Source organism: Stegastes partitus, unplaced genomic scaffold (assembly GCF_000690725.1).
Source record: "Stegastes partitus isolate 25-593 unplaced genomic scaffold, Stegastes_partitus-1.0.2 Scaffold245, whole genome shotgun sequence".
NCBI lineage: Eukaryota > Metazoa > Chordata > Actinopteri > Pomacentridae > Stegastes > Stegastes partitus.
In genome coordinates, this window is record NW_007577976.1 from 317270 (window position 1) to 334887 (window position 17618).

Genomic DNA, 17618 nt, shown 5'->3' on the forward strand with positions numbered 1-17618 from the left:
ATAAAACAATAAAAATAATAATAATGATAGTAATATAGCGTCTATCTAAACATTTTCATTATATTCATTCCAGACTAAATGCGACGATGTCGTAATACAATCAAATGTATTTGTTACACGTAATATATTGTAATATGTTAACACCTAACATTTCAAAATTGCCTTTAATATTTTTATAAACCGAAGATAAAGTTAAGATGCTGGTTAAAGTCGAGCAACTTATTTTTTTTATCGTTCTTTCTCTAACATAACGTGTCATCATTTCATCAAAAATAATCAGAAAAGTTGGAAATAATAAAACTGTTCTTAAACTGGCTCATTTGAGAGTTTGTTTTCGTTTTTATCTACAGTCCTAAAGCTGTAATAAAACGCAGCAGGCCTAAAATAACCACAGGACGGGAGCATATTTCTGACATTCTATAAATCATTTAGGGCCAGAGTTTCTTTTGCTTACTTTCTTCTATACAAATTAAACCTGCACTTTAACAATGACGGCGGCAGCAGTCTGACAGGTTTGGGACAGAACTTTTTATTAAACATTATGAAAACAAGATTCTTAACAACGATCCACTTTGTAGGGTTTTCACTTGTTGACACGTCAGGACACGTTCATTGAATAAATATAGAAATCATATATACAGATATACATTTACAGCACTGTGCAGAAGTTTGTTTTTATTTCCCTTTTATTTATTCCCTTTAAGTTCACATTATTGTTGTTGTTGTACAAAATAATAATCATAATAATAGCAACATTTGATCCCAAAAATCGAATTAAAACAAAGAAAGTCACCGAGGAGAATTTGTTGTTCGCTCAAAAATAAAAAGAATACAGAAATAAATCAAAGAGGTTAACTTGAAAATTGGTCGCAAGAATGAAGTCACATTTCTGATAGCTGTTGTTTTAGATCGCATAAAAAAAAGATTTTTGGGGAAAAGCAAATAATTAGTAATCTCAATTTTATTGTTGCATTTTGCGTTTGTTTTTTTTTCTCTGGCTTTTGGATGTGAATGGAAGATTTGCAGTCTCTCCTGCACGTCTCGTCCTCCAACAGGTAGGCTGAGCATCGGACACTTCTGCACAATATTGCACATATATCTAGGCAGCAGAACACACACGAACCAGGGATTTCTTGTTGACAGAATAATGCATCGAGTTACTCCAAGAACAGTAAGCTCTACCACCAGGCAAAGTCTTCTCTTTTCTAACAATCAAGCATCCTCCTATCACACACAGGATCTTATTAAGACACGGGTCTGCAGAATGAACCCACAGGCTACATTTTTTGTCTACAAATATTTAAAGTAAAAAAAAAAAGAAAGAAAAAAAAAAGAATAATGAAACTAACTTTTATTTTTTTTAATCATCAGGTTGATGCATAGAGTTTTAGCAGCGAATGCAGTCCTTGTCCATTTCTTAAATGAGGATTTTCGCCTCATCAAATTTACATCCAGGATTTTAAGAGAGTAACAGATCAAAGGTCCTATGAGTAGAAAACAAAAGTCCAGTTTGATCTCTTCTTAGTGCAGTATAGGCTTGCCTTTGACATTACACATGTTCAGTAGGAGGAAGAGGATACCATAGACGATTTGCATGCTGTAACATACAAACATTTGTATTAAGACATTTCGAATAATCCAAGCAACAAAAGCAGTTTTCTTTAAAAAGAGAGAAGGTAAAATAACACAGTTAACTGTTTTTCTCTACACATTATGTACACGTGGAAATAAATACAGTCTAAAATCTGGCTCAGATAATCTCTTTTTGTCGTTTTTCTTTTCTTTTTAAAACAATAGAAAAATTGATTGAAAATAGCAAGTTAAAGACGCATCCATTTTTCGCAGTAGCAGATTGTTTTTGCATTTTTGTCCGCAGTCCTTGCACCTCTCGGGGATAGTGGGAGGCAGGGGGAAACATTTCTGTGGCTTTTTGCATACCCAGGCCTTACTGATGGCAGAGGAGGAGAAGGAGAAGCGTTCGAGGAGGAGAGAACCACGGGTCATGCTTTCCATATGTGGGAGGACTGTGGGAGATGACTGGAAGTTACCATACATGTCCTGCATGCAGGGTTGCAAATAGGGATGGGGGTCTATTAGACTTGCATTATTGAAAGGTCTCCTCTCTGCATCACAGACCGCCTCTCTTTCACATCAACAGTCTTTGGAGCTTTCTGGAGCGAAAAGAGAGGAGGTGTATTGCTTCTTCTGCTTCTGTTTCAGTTCATTCAGATTTTCTTTTTTTCTTTTTTCTTTTCTTTAAAAAATCATTCTTTGCCCCAGTTTTAAGACAAAATCATCACTCTCTCTAAATTAAGACAGTCATATTGGTTCAGTAAGACTTCTGACTAGGGTCTGTTGCACCAGAGAAAAGTCTACAGGCTAAGTGATCCCATGTGCCCACCTGACAGCTTGCAGCGGGCGTACAGAAGTTTAGCCTAAACATCTTTAAGACTCAAAATGCGCAAAAGGGTTAAGTCTGTGCGCATCTAATGCTTATTTGTTAAGATGTTGAGTTTGAAAGTCTTTTCTGTCGGGGGAATAACTGTAAACAAAATACAAACGCAGAAAAATATAAATTAATGTAAGAAGGATGTTTAGGTGGGGTGTATTTCAGAGTCTATGCTACAAATCATCAGTCTCTCACATGAAGAACTCAGTGTTGGCCTGTTTCCCAGACGGATCTCTTGTGTTCGCAGGTCCACCGGCATTGTAGGTCCGGCTGGCCAGCTTCTCATACTTCTCCTTGTATAGATCCCTTTCCTTGACAAGCCGCGCCACGTCCTGCTTCAGCTGCTCCACCTGGTTCTGCAGGGTGCACTTCTCGGTCTCCAGCATGTGCCTCTGCTGCACGCGTTTGAAGCGGCAGGACTGCGCGTAGCCCCGGTTCTTCAGGGTGCGTCTCTTCTGCTTCAGGCGAATCACCTCCTCCTTGCTGAAGCCCCGCAGCTGCCGGTTCAGCTCCCGCACCGTCATGCTGACCAGCTGCTCGTCAGAGAAGCGGTCCTCCAGGCGGGCGTGGTGGCCGTGGTGGTGGTGATGGTGGTGGTGGTGAGCTTGGTGGTGGTGGGCCGCCGAGGCTGTGGACAGGTCCTCCCCGACGTACTGCTGCCCGCGGAAGCCCTCGTAGGCCTGGTGGTGGTGGTGATGGTGGTGCGCGTTGCCGATTAGGGCCTCCACCGCGTCCTCCGGGGTCAGGTTAAGCGCCTCGGGGTTGATGTGGTGCTGGTAGCTGGGGATCCAGTACAGGTCTTCCAGCTGAGGCTTGCCTGCGTTGCTATGATTGTTGTTGCCGCTGCTGTTGTTGCTGCTCCCGCTGCTGTTGACGCCGCTGGCGAGGCCCTGGTTGGGCTGCGCGCCCGGACTCGGGGCGCAGAAGCTGGGCGAGGAAGGCACTGAGGAGCAGGGTGTGCTGATCGGGGTGGAGGACAGAGAGCCGGACGGGAGGCGGTGGCAATAGCGGTCAGCCTCCGGTGGCTCTTTCTTGACCTCAAACTTCATCAGGTCAAAGTCGTTGACGTACTCGATGGCCAGAGGGCTGTTGGGCAGCTCTGCGCTCATGGCGAGGTCGGTGGCCATGTCAGTCCATGCGACGACTCCTGCCCTCACAGCCAAACCGACGGCGGGCAGCCCTCTTGGATACAGATTGCGAAGAGGAATAAAAGCCTGTATGGTGTATATATAGACACACGCACACGCCCGGTGCGTGGAGCTGCTGCAGGGCCGGCGGGTGGGTGGAGAAACTTATTAAGGCTGCTCGTTCCTAAGACAACTTCTATATATAGTGGCGTGAATATACGTATGCATGTAAATGAACTTGTACACCTGCCAGTTTGCCTCCACTCGCTGCTCTTGTTGACAACTTATCCCAGGTCAAATGCACGCTTTAATACCAGGAGCCCCCGGGGCGGCTGAAACTCGAGCCCGGTGAATTTGGAGACACCAACCTGTCTTGTCCTCGCTTCACCTCTGCAGTCCACTTGCCTCCTTGTGATTTACTGTCCTCGGTTCTGCTCGATCAAGTATCACGAAAAGATTTTCTCTCCTCCGGTCGGTGTGTTATAAATATTTTCCAAGCATCCTTCTTCGCTTGTTTACAACTTGATCATGAAGTCCCAGCAGCGGGCTGAAGTCACTGCAGCATGGCCCGGATTGAAACTTTCTCTCACAATCACAGTAAGCAGCGTGTGGCAGTCACAGAGTGCTGCGCAGGCGTGCGTAAAGGTGTGCCAAAAGTCCCAGGAATCCAAAACGAAATGGCACGTTCAGATTCTTTCAAAGTTCATATAGAATAATGTGAAGTTGCAGGTCTTACTGGAGGGACAGGGGGGTCTGGTCCCTGGTTGTTGTGGTCAGTCCATGTACTTAACTCAAGCAGCGTCTACTTACAGGCTCGGTCCCCACGGTCCTGTCTCCCCTTGTCGGGCCGCGCTGTTGACCTTACGTGTTGACTGTGTGTGGAATTTTATGCAAAAAGTGATAAATTCCAGTTGGTTTTGCCTATAGTATTATTCAAACTGTTTCTAAGAGCTTCACGGTGCAACAACGCAGTGTCACTGAGGCGCTGGAAGGCAATCTGCACTTATAAAGGCAGCGTGGCCCCCGACCCTCCCACACAGAGGTGTGACGGGCCAATGGGAGGAGATCGCAAGCAAGCATTTGCATTCTCCTATAGCAGAGCCTCTGCTCCGGCAGAGGCCGGCCGAGAAGAGCCGAGCAGAGCCGAAGGGAGAGAAGCGCGCTGGGAGAACAGGTGCAGCAGATCCCCCCCTCTAGTGACCGAGCCAATGCTACTGCACGGCGGAGCGCGCAGTAAGATGAGAAGTCCGGGAGTTTCTCAGAGAAAAAAATGTTTACTCGGTACAGAGAAACACTTTTCACCGTTTCAAACCAGCTGTCAGTTATGTAATGAGGCTATCCGCATGAAGTCAGAGAACGTGACCTCCAAGTCTTTAATTCGTGGTATTCCGGGTGTATAGTTATGTCTATAGGAACTTAAAATGAGTCTGCTTTATACTCTTGAAGGTTCTGATCGACTTGAAACTAATTTATGGTTTTATCATGTAGCATTTCTCAGGAACGTGTACCGACATATCTATATTGTATGGCATTGTGACATTGCCTTTCACTGACAAAATGGGTATGAAGTGGAATTGAACCAAAAGATATTCGTGGATTTCATACATTCAGAGTATATTTTACTTTTCTGTGATCCCATAAATGTATCAAATATCATTTAACCTCTGAAAAAGAAACCTATTGATGTTCAAACAAAATCAGAATCAAGGTAATTGGCTGTATATGGAGACCCATATAGAGACTTTGACTGGTAGCTGCCAAGGCGCACACACACACACACACACACTTGTACAGGAGGTAAAGCTGGAGAAATACAGAAGAACTGTATTGGAAAAAAGAAAAAAACAAAACATTTAAAAGTTAGAGAAAGCAATGCAGCCACAGCAACCAGACAAAAATACACAAGTGCAGAACTAAACTGTTTGTCAGTTAAACTGCTGCTCCAGTGGATATGGACGCGTAAAGGAAACACTGAGCAACTATCTTCTGTCTTATTAACTTTATTAAAAACAGCTTATTATATTAACTCTACTCCCTCAGGTCTCACAAAGGAAGCCCTTAGATTCCTCTGACACCACAAACCACCAAATCTATCAATCACTTATCGATTTAAGGCCGCGCGCCCCTCTGACAAAAATCAATCGGCATTTCCGCGGGTCTATGAGGAGGCCGCGCCGTGGCTGCGCGCAAGTTACGCGTGATTGGATGGTTTTCATTCGCAATTAAACACAAATTGCATCCCAACTCATCTCCGCGGATCGACGGATAATTAAGTTCCCGCTGCGCTTTCTCCATTCACGACGCATGTGTTTTTCTCCAGGGGCGAGAAACTTTCAGGTGGGGGTTTGAAGCGAATCAGAGCGGGAGGCTGAGCAGGATGTCGATAGCGCTGATAACTGTCATGGGAGCAGGACTTAAACAGGGACACCGCTGCACCTGACCCGTTTAGCCTCTTCAGCAGCGGCCGCCCCCGGAGTCCCATCCGCTCTCCGATATGTGAGTGATATATGTGCGCTGCAAAGTGCCGATCCGAGAAAATAAAACAGGTGGCAGTAAGTTTCACTTGGTCAGATGTGAACAGGAAAACCTTGCACAGCTGCTGAGCTTAACTTCCAGTCCGAACTGGCCATGAAATACGCCGCTCCCCCCCAGCCCACCTCAAATCTGCTGGCAAGGATGAAAAGAAGTGTATGAGATGAAGGATGAAGGGGTGGAAATCATATCAAGGTATTTTAAGTTTAGGTGCGCTAAGTCATTAGGAGAGGTTTTTTTTTTCCTTCTTTTTATCAAATAAGCAGGAGCTGGCCCTCAAACGCCAAGCTAAGCAGTCCGCATTGAAATGCCACATTTAAGAAGATCTGCTGTGGTCCATTCATTGTCAGGGGAAGGGGAGTGTCTGCGGCCGAGGGCTTGAGACATAAATTTTTGAAGTCAGGGTTTTCATTGTGTCTTTGCATATTGGGACTTCGCTGCAAGTGCAGTTCTACCGACTTAAGCAAAACGGACATCAGCAAGGTGGAGGATCGACGGCGCGCTTTGAGCCGGCCGGGAGGAGAGCTTTGAGCCAAAGGTAGCGAGCATCCAGACCAAAGACAGCAGCTCCAGGAGGTGGCTCAGGGTTATCTGAGGCCTGGAGGCTCTTTGTCACCGCCGGTAAGTCACTAATGCCGCGGCGGAGGAATCAGCTTTAATTGTGTAGGAGGTGTGACACGCACGCAGGCATGTGCACGGACAGTGAAGTTGCAGGGAGGCTTACTTCAGAAATGAGAAGTTTCACCACATTTAGGAGAAAGCTTGTATAGAAATAATGTTTGTTCCCCGCAGTGATGAAAGGTTCCTGCCTCAAAGAAGCAGAAAATGTGACACCACCGAGTCTGGGCTGAAAGGAGGAGAGTATGAAAATACACAAGATAACAATAACTTGGCTTCTATTTTTGTAGTTTTGGCCAAAATTTCTGCCAGTTATGATCACACTGTATTCATCAAGGTGAATGCCGAGACTTGGGAACAGGGTGGCATCTGAATCTGAGGACAGACAAGACCCAGTAAAACCTTTGGAGACTGGACTAACTACACATGACAGCTGTTCCCAGAAACATGCAGATTTCACTGTCAGAAAGCAGCCCATACCAAACAGCTGAGTGAACTCATACTGATTAAAAATGAAAAAAATTCATCAATTCCTCCCTGTAAGGAACTGAGCAATGTTTAGTCCCACTGTGACCCCGATCAGAGGATGTGTCATGTGTGACCATGTATGTATGATCTTCTGACGCTCAACACAAACTCAGCCACAAGGAAAGTGGCATTAAGGCTCCATATCAGCTTATTATTCATATCCTGATCTAAAAGAAGTCACTGGAAGAAACACAAATGGTCAGATTCAGATTATTTGAAAAGGTAAACTACAAGTGAGAACACATACAATTAGGGCAGCAACTAACAATCATTTTATTCATGAATTCATCTGTCAGTTGTTTGCTCAATGAATCAATTAAATGTTTGGTCTATCAGTGTCAGACGATTGTGAAAATGTCTATCAATGTTACCTCAAGCCCAAGATTAAAAATGATTGACTTCAAAATATTCACATGTAAGAAGCTGGAATCAGAGAATTTATACTTTTTCCATTGATGTCAATGTCAATGAAAACATTGCACACATCTGTTGAGTTCATCAAGAGTGTCAGTAAACTGATGGAAGTTTATGAGAGTTTGGATCAGGAATTTATAGATCACCTTAGTTTTCTTTTTCAAGAAATTTGCTTCACCTGGGGGATTTCTTTATAGGTGTTACTGGCATCCTGTCAGATCTTTGTAATAGTTTGTTGTAACAATCTTTCATATGTTATCTGTTATGACCTATGGGGCATATTTCTCTGTCCTTTATTTTATTCTACCTTAGCAGCCAAACAACTTTGCCCTCTGACTATTAGTGAAGTTAGTCAGTCAGTCTGTCCATCTATCCATTCATGATGTTATCATAGCTCATAGGTATGAAGGCCAACTCCACCAAAAGAACATCCAAGTTTTAAAAAAGTGGAATTTTCCTTAAATGAACTTAAGTAAAGCTGAAGACGACAAACCTCACAGAAGGACAGCAGGATTTTTGAACACGCACCAAATAGATTCACAGAAATAATTCTTATCAAGTCTCCAACACACATTTTCACACAAACACACACACGGTGAAGGATCACAGTTGACCTTTCTTTTCGTCTCTGTGAGTCTCCGTGGACAGATGATTTCTCTCCCTCTGTCTTCTCTCCATCTCGTGCGCTTTTACTAAAAATTGAAATATTGATCTTAATTAGAGTTTGCCGAGCTCAGCAGCTCGCGTTGAGGGTTTTAGACAAGAGGCAGCAGACATCTGTCTAAGGCACTTACGTCTTCAGCGCAGCAGAAGAGCAACGTGGGTGAGGAGGAGGAGGAAGGAAAAAAAAAACGTGTGGTGAGAAGAGAAGAGTGATGGCTCCCTGTCTCCTGCTTTTTCTTAGAAACATGTCGAGCTCTCCATCTCCGCTCGCTGCTGTCAATACAACCGAGAGAGAAGCGAGTTGAAAAGTGACACACACACACACACACACACACACCCAACACACACCCACAATTCAAATATTCATCCTGACAAAATGTATTCAACACGGTTTACCTGGCAGAATGTGACAATCTGTAAATGGACTAAAGTTTTCAAGCTGCTCACACATGACTGATCTCAGGTCCACACTGAGGCCTGATTCAAACTAACAACAGCATGTAAAAGAATGCACCTGTGACATGTCTTTCAAAAATCCATTAACTGATTCTGACTATCTTAAAATTACAGATATCAGTGTCAGTGTGACTAGTCATAATAATGCTTGCATTTATTTTTATTTTTTTAGCATACCTATACAGTCATTCTGGCAGTCCAAATTTGAAGCTTAAAATAAATGCTTGGGCAAGCAAAATTTCCATCATCCACACTTTTATAATTCATCACTAAAAGAGGTGTAATTGATGATTTAGTGTTTGCTGAACTATAGAGGTGATTTATACTTGCCTTCCAGTGTGGTGCTCAAAAACAGTAGGAATTTCTAAATTCTTAAGGAATCCTGTGCAATGTCTGCCTACAGGGTTCACGGCACTTCAGGAATACTCCTAAAAACAGTGCTGCAGTCCAAACTGTAAATAGCTGCTGTATCCTATAAAAACAAACAAACAAACAAACAAAAAACAAATGTAAAGTTACAGCCAGCCTTTCTGTCTTCTATATGAGGGCTAATGTGACCAAATGCAGCAGACTGACCCGTCCATATTATAGTATGAACAGTGTGAGCATCCGCTGTCCCCTCTCAAAGTTGCGTGTCTGAAAACAATTCGAAGCTTACTGGCCCCTTACTTACACACATGGACAAGATTGTTGGTACCCTTCTATTGAAGAAAGAAAAAACCCACAATGGTCACTGAAATAACTTGAAACTGACTAAAGTAGTAATAAATAAAAATGTCCTAATAATTAATTCAAAATCAGACATTGCTTTTGAATTGTGGTTCAACAGAATCATTTTAAAAAACAAACTAATGAAACTGACCTGGATAGCAGTGATTGCCTCAAAAGGTTGTGCAACAAAATATTAAGGGTACCATCATTTTTGTCCAGGTCAGTGTCATTAATTTGGTTTTTTGAATGATTGTGTTGAACCACAATTCAAAAGCAATGTCTGATTTTCATTAGTTAATTTTTAGTAAATTTTCATTTATTATTAGTATTGTCAGTTTCAAATTATTTCAGTGACCATTGTAGGTTTTTCTTTCTTTAACGGAAGGGTACCAACAATGTTGTCCACATAGGAAAACTGGTCTTGCTAGATCCTACTTATGTCTAAATTAGGTATGGATGCTGACTAGTCCCATGGAATCTCAAAATAAATATATTCCCACCTTTTAATAAGCATTTTCCAGAATGGATACACTTGAAAACAGCAGTTTGTCATGTGAAAAGGGACAACTTTAACAAGACCAGAGTGAGCCTACACACAAGTGGCTCTAGGAGGTTGTTCTAAATGCTTTGAGCTGAATGCTAATGTCAACATACCAACAGGCCCATGAGAGCAGTTTTAACATGCTGATGTTAAGCAGGTATTATGTTTGGGAATGTCATCGGTGTTGCAGACATTTGGCCATGACCTGATGATTGCTTTAGAGAAAAGGTCAGTGGATCACCACAGTCTTTAGACTTCATTCTCTATTCACAAGAAATGCCTGCACCAAATTTCATGTCAATCCATCCAGTTGTTGACATATTTAACCCTTAGATGCATAAGTGGGTCAAAAATGACCTGGTGAGGTCATTTTCTTGCAATATCTTTGTAACGAAAAGTTATCGTTTCATATTCCAGCTTTTCCTTAAAACACATTTTTGATATCAGTCGATTTACATTTTTAGGTTACCTTTTATACGTTTTAAGAAGTTGTAATATTTGTATTGCTACCCTCAGCTTCCAAAAGTGGGCCACAAATGACCAACATGCTTGTCCTGTAGAATCTCATGGGAACCTGTGATTCTTATCAGTTTTCGCTGTCAGGAATATATTTACTGTGGACTACACACACTCTGTCAGAAGTGTCACCCATCAGGAAGCTTATTTGACATAGCAAAACCTGATACATGTAAATATTTTTCAACATACCTGCACATTTATGACTCATGTGAAAGCGTGTTGTTATTATGTATCATCACATTGGCCTACTTTATAGCTAGCTAACACTACCTAGCCAATAAAGCTATCTAACGTTAAAATGTGTGCGTGCGTGTACTTATTTATATAGATACATATTGATTGATTTTTATGCTTTTATGTTTCCTCATCTAGAGTGTCATGGCTGCTAGGTTTACAAGAGAAATGGTCATCCAGATGATGGATTATACAGAGGCAGTTATGGGGTTGGACTCAGAATCTGAAATCTCTGACATCTCAGATGACGAGGGCCCAGATTATCGTCCAGCTGGAGGTGTCGGTCATCCAGCTGGAAATCCAACTCTCCTAACTGAACAGGATCAATCAGGCACAGAAGATATAGAGTCCAACTGAATAACTGCCTCCATCATCCAGCATCTAGATGACCATTTCTCTTGTAGACCTAGCAATCATGACACTCTAATTGAAGAAACAGAAAAGGAACAGAATGTTTTGAGTGACATGCAAACCTATCGATCAATATGTAGCTCTATGTATCAAAATATTCAAAATCTGCATAAAGTGAAAAATTTCAAACATGAAATCATTCTTGTCTGAACCAAAATACAATACAAGCAATAATACAAATGATTATTCTTAACCAAAATGACAAAAATTGCATAAAAACAAATTGATTCTTATATGGGTCATTTTGAAGATAGAAGAGGGTAGGGTCCAATCACTTGTGCATCTAAGGGTTAAACAATGGAGCAGTGTTGCCACCCATAGATACATGTCACCAATGAATCTATAGATAAGCTTTCACAATTGCGGTTCATATTTTAAAATGTCAGTTAATCAGCAAGGTGAATTTCAACTGCAGGAACTTGTGGATTTTGAAGGTGCAAATGTTACCAGATCACTTCCATAATCGAACCATTCAGTCTTTCTGTTTCCATTGCACCAAAACAATAACAAATAGTAGTTACTTAACATAACATCCACTTTATGAGCATGTAGGAAATAGAGCAATGGTGATATGTTATGTTAGCCTATATAGTGGATTGTATGTTGTTGATGGTGATATTGTCGGGGTGAAGACTGTTGCTTGATGAGGGAATCGAGTGGCCAGAAAAAGGACACTCGTCTTTTCCGAGTACAACTAATCAACGTCGAATTAGCAGTTCTTTTTTTCTTTCTGAAAGAGGGTCAATGGAGGTGGTTCTTGCAGTCGGAACACATACAAGGGTTTGGGCTGCCCTAAAATGACCCATAAACTTGTGCCGTGGAAAACTGCCTATTGTTGCAGATGCGTCAAGGTAAACTTTGATGCCTCTATTTCTCTGTGATCTCTTGTTTTGTTGGACAGTATAACTTAACAAGCACTACTTAAAAGGCAAGGCCATGTCTTTAATAAAGTGAGAGACATTTTATTTTTTCATTAACATTACCAAATTCAGTTAAAAGGCCTAAACTAACAACAAAATGCCCCGAAGCAGCAGCATGTTCATGTGACCCACTCATTTGGGTTGTAAAACTCCATTGTTGCTTTTAAAAACTGTTAAATACGCATAATTGAGTCATCATGATGCATTGGTTAAATAGCCTGTTTATATCATAAATATGAGGCATTGCACTTATACACAAACACTGTGACTTATACACACAAACACAGTTTTAATACTTTTATTAGCACAATAAAAATAAATTTCTTTTAATCAGTTTCAATTAAGTTCTATTCTATTCTATTCTATTCTATTCTATTCTATTCTATTCTATTCTAGTAGAGCCTGTGCTTTGCAGGACATGAGAGGAGTTGTGTCTCTGCACTCAACCAAAGACATTACATATGTGAAGAGGGTTCGACTGTCTTTTTCTTCACATTAACATCAGAACAATCCAAAGTTTGCCGTTTTGTCAAACTACAGTTTACAGGTCAAGAATTTATTTTTATGTCCAATTTAAAAACTGCAGCATCTCTCCTTTCTCAGCTTCAGCCATCAAAAATGTTTTTGTCAATCAAGTATTTTGGAAAATGTCATGTTTTATGCCTTAAATATATGAAGGCTTCCAGCTTTATAAGCTAGTGAGAATTGTATTAAGTTTCTACATGGAAACTGAACAACCATAGTAATTGACTTAAAAATGCCCTGCTCAATGCCTGCTGCTTTTAGGTGAGCAATTCAGAAAAAGCAGCTGCCTCACAGTCCATCAAGTCTGCTTACTTTCTAAAGCTGCTTCTGCTAATTCTTAAATGTCTCAGCCACAAGTAAAGCTTACCCAATATTTTGCTGTTGGTTGCAGGAGTGAACACAAGATTCTTTATGCACTCCCAGCACCTGAGAGAGCAACTAAAGATCCAGTGGATAACTTAATTTTAAGGGCAATGTCCCACAACAATAGGAAAGTCCTGTTGTTAGCACATTGTGCCGCTAATGTGACTAACATTATCATTAGCTTTGGCGGTATGCCCACAGGTCAGAGCTCTATGGAAACTGAAAAGTTAATGGACATTCAGAGATGGAAACTTTAAAACCAATTCGAAAACAATTAGCAAAGACCAGGTGGGTTGTGTGCTAATGCCAACGTTTTGTACCTCAGTGCCACCTCAAATCACATGGTGTCTCCATGTCTTTGCTTCTTTTCTGCTCTCTTTGCACATATATACTGCTTTTTTCAAATATATTTTTCTAATTTCATTATTATAACTGAAGTTGTCTGACAAACTCACCATACGCACAATTAAAAATAACGGCTGTGCTATGAATTTAGTGGTAGTTCTATGTTAAATAATAACGGAAAGAAAATTAGAAGCCATGTGGTCTCAGACACTCATTTAAGTCCGTGGCAGCTACCGTACAGTCAAGTGCTGGCTCTGACCTGTCAATCGCAGAAGCAGGAAGAGGACTCTTCCTGCTTCTGCGGAGGGAGGGAACAGCAGTCACCGAGTTGTATTTAAAGCTACAGTCCATGAAGCAACCTGTTTAAAACAGAACTAAAACTAGTGCTTATACACTCATGGTGAAGTTAACTGTCCTTGCAGTATTTCGAGTTGAAAAATAGAAAGACACGTTCTGAAGAGATGTGAGATTGTTAGAATTGCTGAAAAGGGGAACAATATGGCACCTTTAAGGAAGTCAGTGTAAAATTTATATTTTGTGCAAAAAAACTGGGGAAGTCAAAGATTGTTTTGCTCGTCAAATAGATGGAAACATGTCAACACCATCAATAGGCCCATTTGGGAACCAAAAAAAATTGTAGCCATCAGGAGAGCAAGAGCCTGTAAAAGCTAATCAAATACGGTATTACACTGTCAGTCACGGGAAAATGCTGGTCTGTTACAGATGATATACTGCAATTTTGTTAAAATGCAATTCAGACTTTGTAATGCTAATTTTATCTAAATGGGCCTTTAGTGTAGATGGAAGGATGTAACTACACTATATGTTTGGCATATCAGTGCAGTTTTAACACATGAAGCAGAGGAGAAGCAGATTTGTGTGTACACTTTTTCAAACACACAGAGACGCACTCACAGCATGGTGAGGATGAAGTCACTGTGTGCTCATATGTCTCATGTCCAGGCTTTAAAGTGAGGGGCACTGCTGCTTCTGTCACCACCTTCCAGATGAAACCGCACACAAACACGCTTGAGTCACGTGACGACATTGCTGCTCCGAAAGTGAAACACATTCACATGCTATAAACACCGTCACAGCACTGACTTCACATGTCAAAAAAGAGTCTGTGAAACAAACACACATTAAAAGCTCATTCTTTATTTTTCTTTTTAAAATTTACAAAATCTGATGAGAAGAATTGGATTGTAAACAGAAGTATATATGTAAACCAGGTTTTTAGATAAAGATAAAACTCTCAGGCCCTGAGTGAAATCATTAAAAGGGAAGAGAAAGGAATATATCTGTCAGGGCAAACTTAAAAATCACATATTAATAAGACCTTTTCACCTCCAGTGCTGCTGGTCACTGCAGTCTTACAGCCGAGGCTTGATCTGCAGCTTTTTCCCTGTGAAAGAAAAAACATGATGAAGATGAAAAGAACAGTATTTGCAAAATTAAATGACAAAAAGGTATAGTTGTAAAATGACAAATTGTTTGCATTTGCTCATGTGTAGCAGTCTCTGATCTACTATGTGTTAAAATACTTGAAACCAGCTGAAATGTTGAGCGATGACATCTCAGCTTATGATTAAATGAGGACAAGAACAGGATAACAGCAATGGATGAAAGTGTGTGTGTGTGTGTGTGTGTGTGTGTGTGTATACAGAAAAAGTGTGTGTGTGAGGTTGTGCTCTGGCAGTGATACATTGCATCTGAGCTAATTTATGCAAAGCGTAGAGGAGCATGTTTGGCTGAGTTCCACCTTTAATGAGGCTCTGGGCGGTGCAGTGTGTTAGCGACAGACTAGAGTGTCATTAGTAATACTTAGGAGCACAAACCAACTGGACAGCGGGGATGGAGGATGAGCAAATGATCAGTGGTTCATGTGCATATCTGTAAGTACACTTCTGTAAAACAACAGCCTAGTTCAAGTCTTTGATGTTTTACACAGAAAGGAACAAAACAGAAAAAATAACTTTACCCATTCACAATTCCTTCTGGTTTGTATGTGTTTTCTAGTTGTGAAAAGGTAATCTAAAATATTCCATGTTATGGAGGATATGTGGGGACTCTGTAAGGAAACACTAGCTGCTGTTTGCCACCAAAGTTTCAGGATGTGGGCAAGATATCCTTTTATTCTTACTGGATATACACAGCATGCAAGGATAAAGACCTAAATGAATCAATTGTCATGCTCCTCAAATCATTCGTGAACAAAAAAGCATCAGGGAGCATTATGCTGCTGAAAGAGGTCACTGTCACCAGGGAATACAGCTGTCATGAAGTGGTGGATATGGTCTGCAACAATGTTTAAGTAGGTGGCATGCATCAAAGTAACATCCACATGAATGCAGGATTCAAGGTCTCCCCCACTACATTGCTTAGAGTATTACACTGTCTTTGCCGGCTTGCCTTCTTCCCCGTAATGCATCCTGTTGCCATCTTTTCCTTAGGTAAAAGACTATCAAGTCTCTGGCCGTCAATAGCATGTAAAAAAAATGTGAATCATCAACACAGCCCACTTTCTTCCATTGGTCCACAGTCCAGTTTGGACACACGCTAGCCCATTTTAGGTGCTTTCAGTGGTGGACAGGGTTCAGCTTGGACACTTCAACCAATCTGCAGCTATGAAGTCTCATACACAGCAAACTCTGATGCCCTGTGTCTTTTGACACCTTCCTATCACAGCTTAAAGTTTTTAGCAGTCTGTGCTGCTGTAGCTCTTCTGTGAGACTGGACTACATGGACATGCCTTTGCCACCCAGGTGCCTCAGTGAGTCTTGGACATTGACAGGCCTGGTGCAGATTTTTCAGTTGTCCTTTCTTGGACCACTTTTAGTAGATACTACCCACTGCATACTGGAAACACCCCACAACACCTGCCGTTTTGAAGACGCTCTGACCCAGTTGACTAGACATCACAATTTGACGCTTGTCAATGTCTCTCAGATTCTCACGCTGTGCTTTTTAAGTACTGACTGTTCACTTGTTGTCTCATGTATCCCACACCTTGACAGGTGCCACTGTAACCAGATAATCAATGTTACTCACGTCACCTGTCAGTGTTGTAATGCAGTGGCTGATCAGAGTATGTAAACTAGAAGTATTGGATGGCTAAGAATGGAAAAGTAAGTGTGACCAGAGCAGGAATGTCTTACAGATTTCTCAGGTTAAGAGAAAATATTGACAGATTTGTTACAGTCCAGCAGGACTGTGATCAAGCCACCAAGATGAGTTCCTGCTCAGGGTAATTATATTTTCTCTGCAATTCACATACTGTTTTCAGCATTCACTATATTTAAATAATCAAAATAATTTGATAAAAAATAATTGTCAAAAAAAAAACAAGTAAAATGGGGCCAAATTGAACTGGAAAGAGGAAACTTAGAGTTAAACAAATATGGGGGAAAAAAGAACAAATCACACAAGACAAACATAAGAAAACACAAATGAAAAAAATCTAAGAGGTTAAAAGTACAAGTGTTATTCAAAGCAATTTTTTCTTCGTAAAATGAAATATCACTTAATATATGCAAAATTAAAATAACTGTAAATCTGAATTGGATGATCCACATTCAATGACTCCACCAAATTATTGGTCACATCAGAAGTTTGTCAGCACAACAAGCAGTCTATTGACACATTTTTATATTGTTCATCAATTGTTTGCCAACTGTTTGGTTTAACATAGTCTGACTCCTTTTAATTGATAACCGCTATTTGACAAAGTTGTTTTTGTAGCTTTTTCTGTCATTCATGTTAATTATTTCATTATACTCAAATGAAACAAGCAATAAAATAGTGTAAAAATACAAAAGAGGAAGAAATCAGAACTTAGTTATGTATGTTGCATGTTATAGAGACAAGTTGAATGCAGGTGTTAGATGCAGTCAAATGCTACACTGGAGCAGCAACCTGTGCGTGTGTGCGTGTGTGTGTGTGTGTGTGTGTGTGTGTGTGTGTTCAGAAGGCAAAGGCAGGTGGATGGTCGAGCCGGTTGAAAGGAAGCAAGGGGAGGAGGGAGGACTGGGAGGGATCCGGGGAGGCAGCCTCTCTCCTAATCCTCTATCTGTCAAGTCTGTCAACAGAGAGCTCAGCTGTGCCTCCGTCCAGCCCAAAACCTAAATATTATTGCCTCTGTCCTCGGAGCATTATTTCTCCTTCCCTGTGCATCATCATACACACACCACAGACCAATCCCAAGAAATGATCCTGTACCATTCATAACCAACAAGATCCTTTTACAAATCATTTACAGACAA

At 41.1% G+C, this 17618-nt stretch overlaps 2 protein-coding genes across 2 annotated transcripts in view; both read right to left on the bottom strand.

Annotated features, from left to right (window-relative positions):
* Positions 1-513: 513 nt before the first annotated feature.
* mafaa (MAF bZIP transcription factor Aa) lies at positions 514-4539 on the bottom strand. The gene has a single exon (XM_008281795.1). It carries the CDS (start codon positions 3574-3576, stop codon positions 2641-2643), a length of 936 nt encoding a protein of 311 aa, XP_008280017.1. The 5' UTR covers positions 3577-4539; the 3' UTR covers positions 514-2640.
* A 9955-nt stretch (positions 4540-14494) lies between these two features.
* The window catches only part of zc3h3 (zinc finger CCCH-type containing 3), a 74753-nt gene continuing 71629 nt past the window's right edge, over positions 14495-17618 (bottom strand). Inside the window, exon 12 of the mRNA XM_008281796.1 lies at positions 14495-14761. Coding sequence (XP_008280018.1) covers positions 14730-14761 — 32 coding nt within the window. The 3' untranslated portion in view covers positions 14495-14729. The remainder of the gene's footprint in view (positions 14762-17618) is intronic.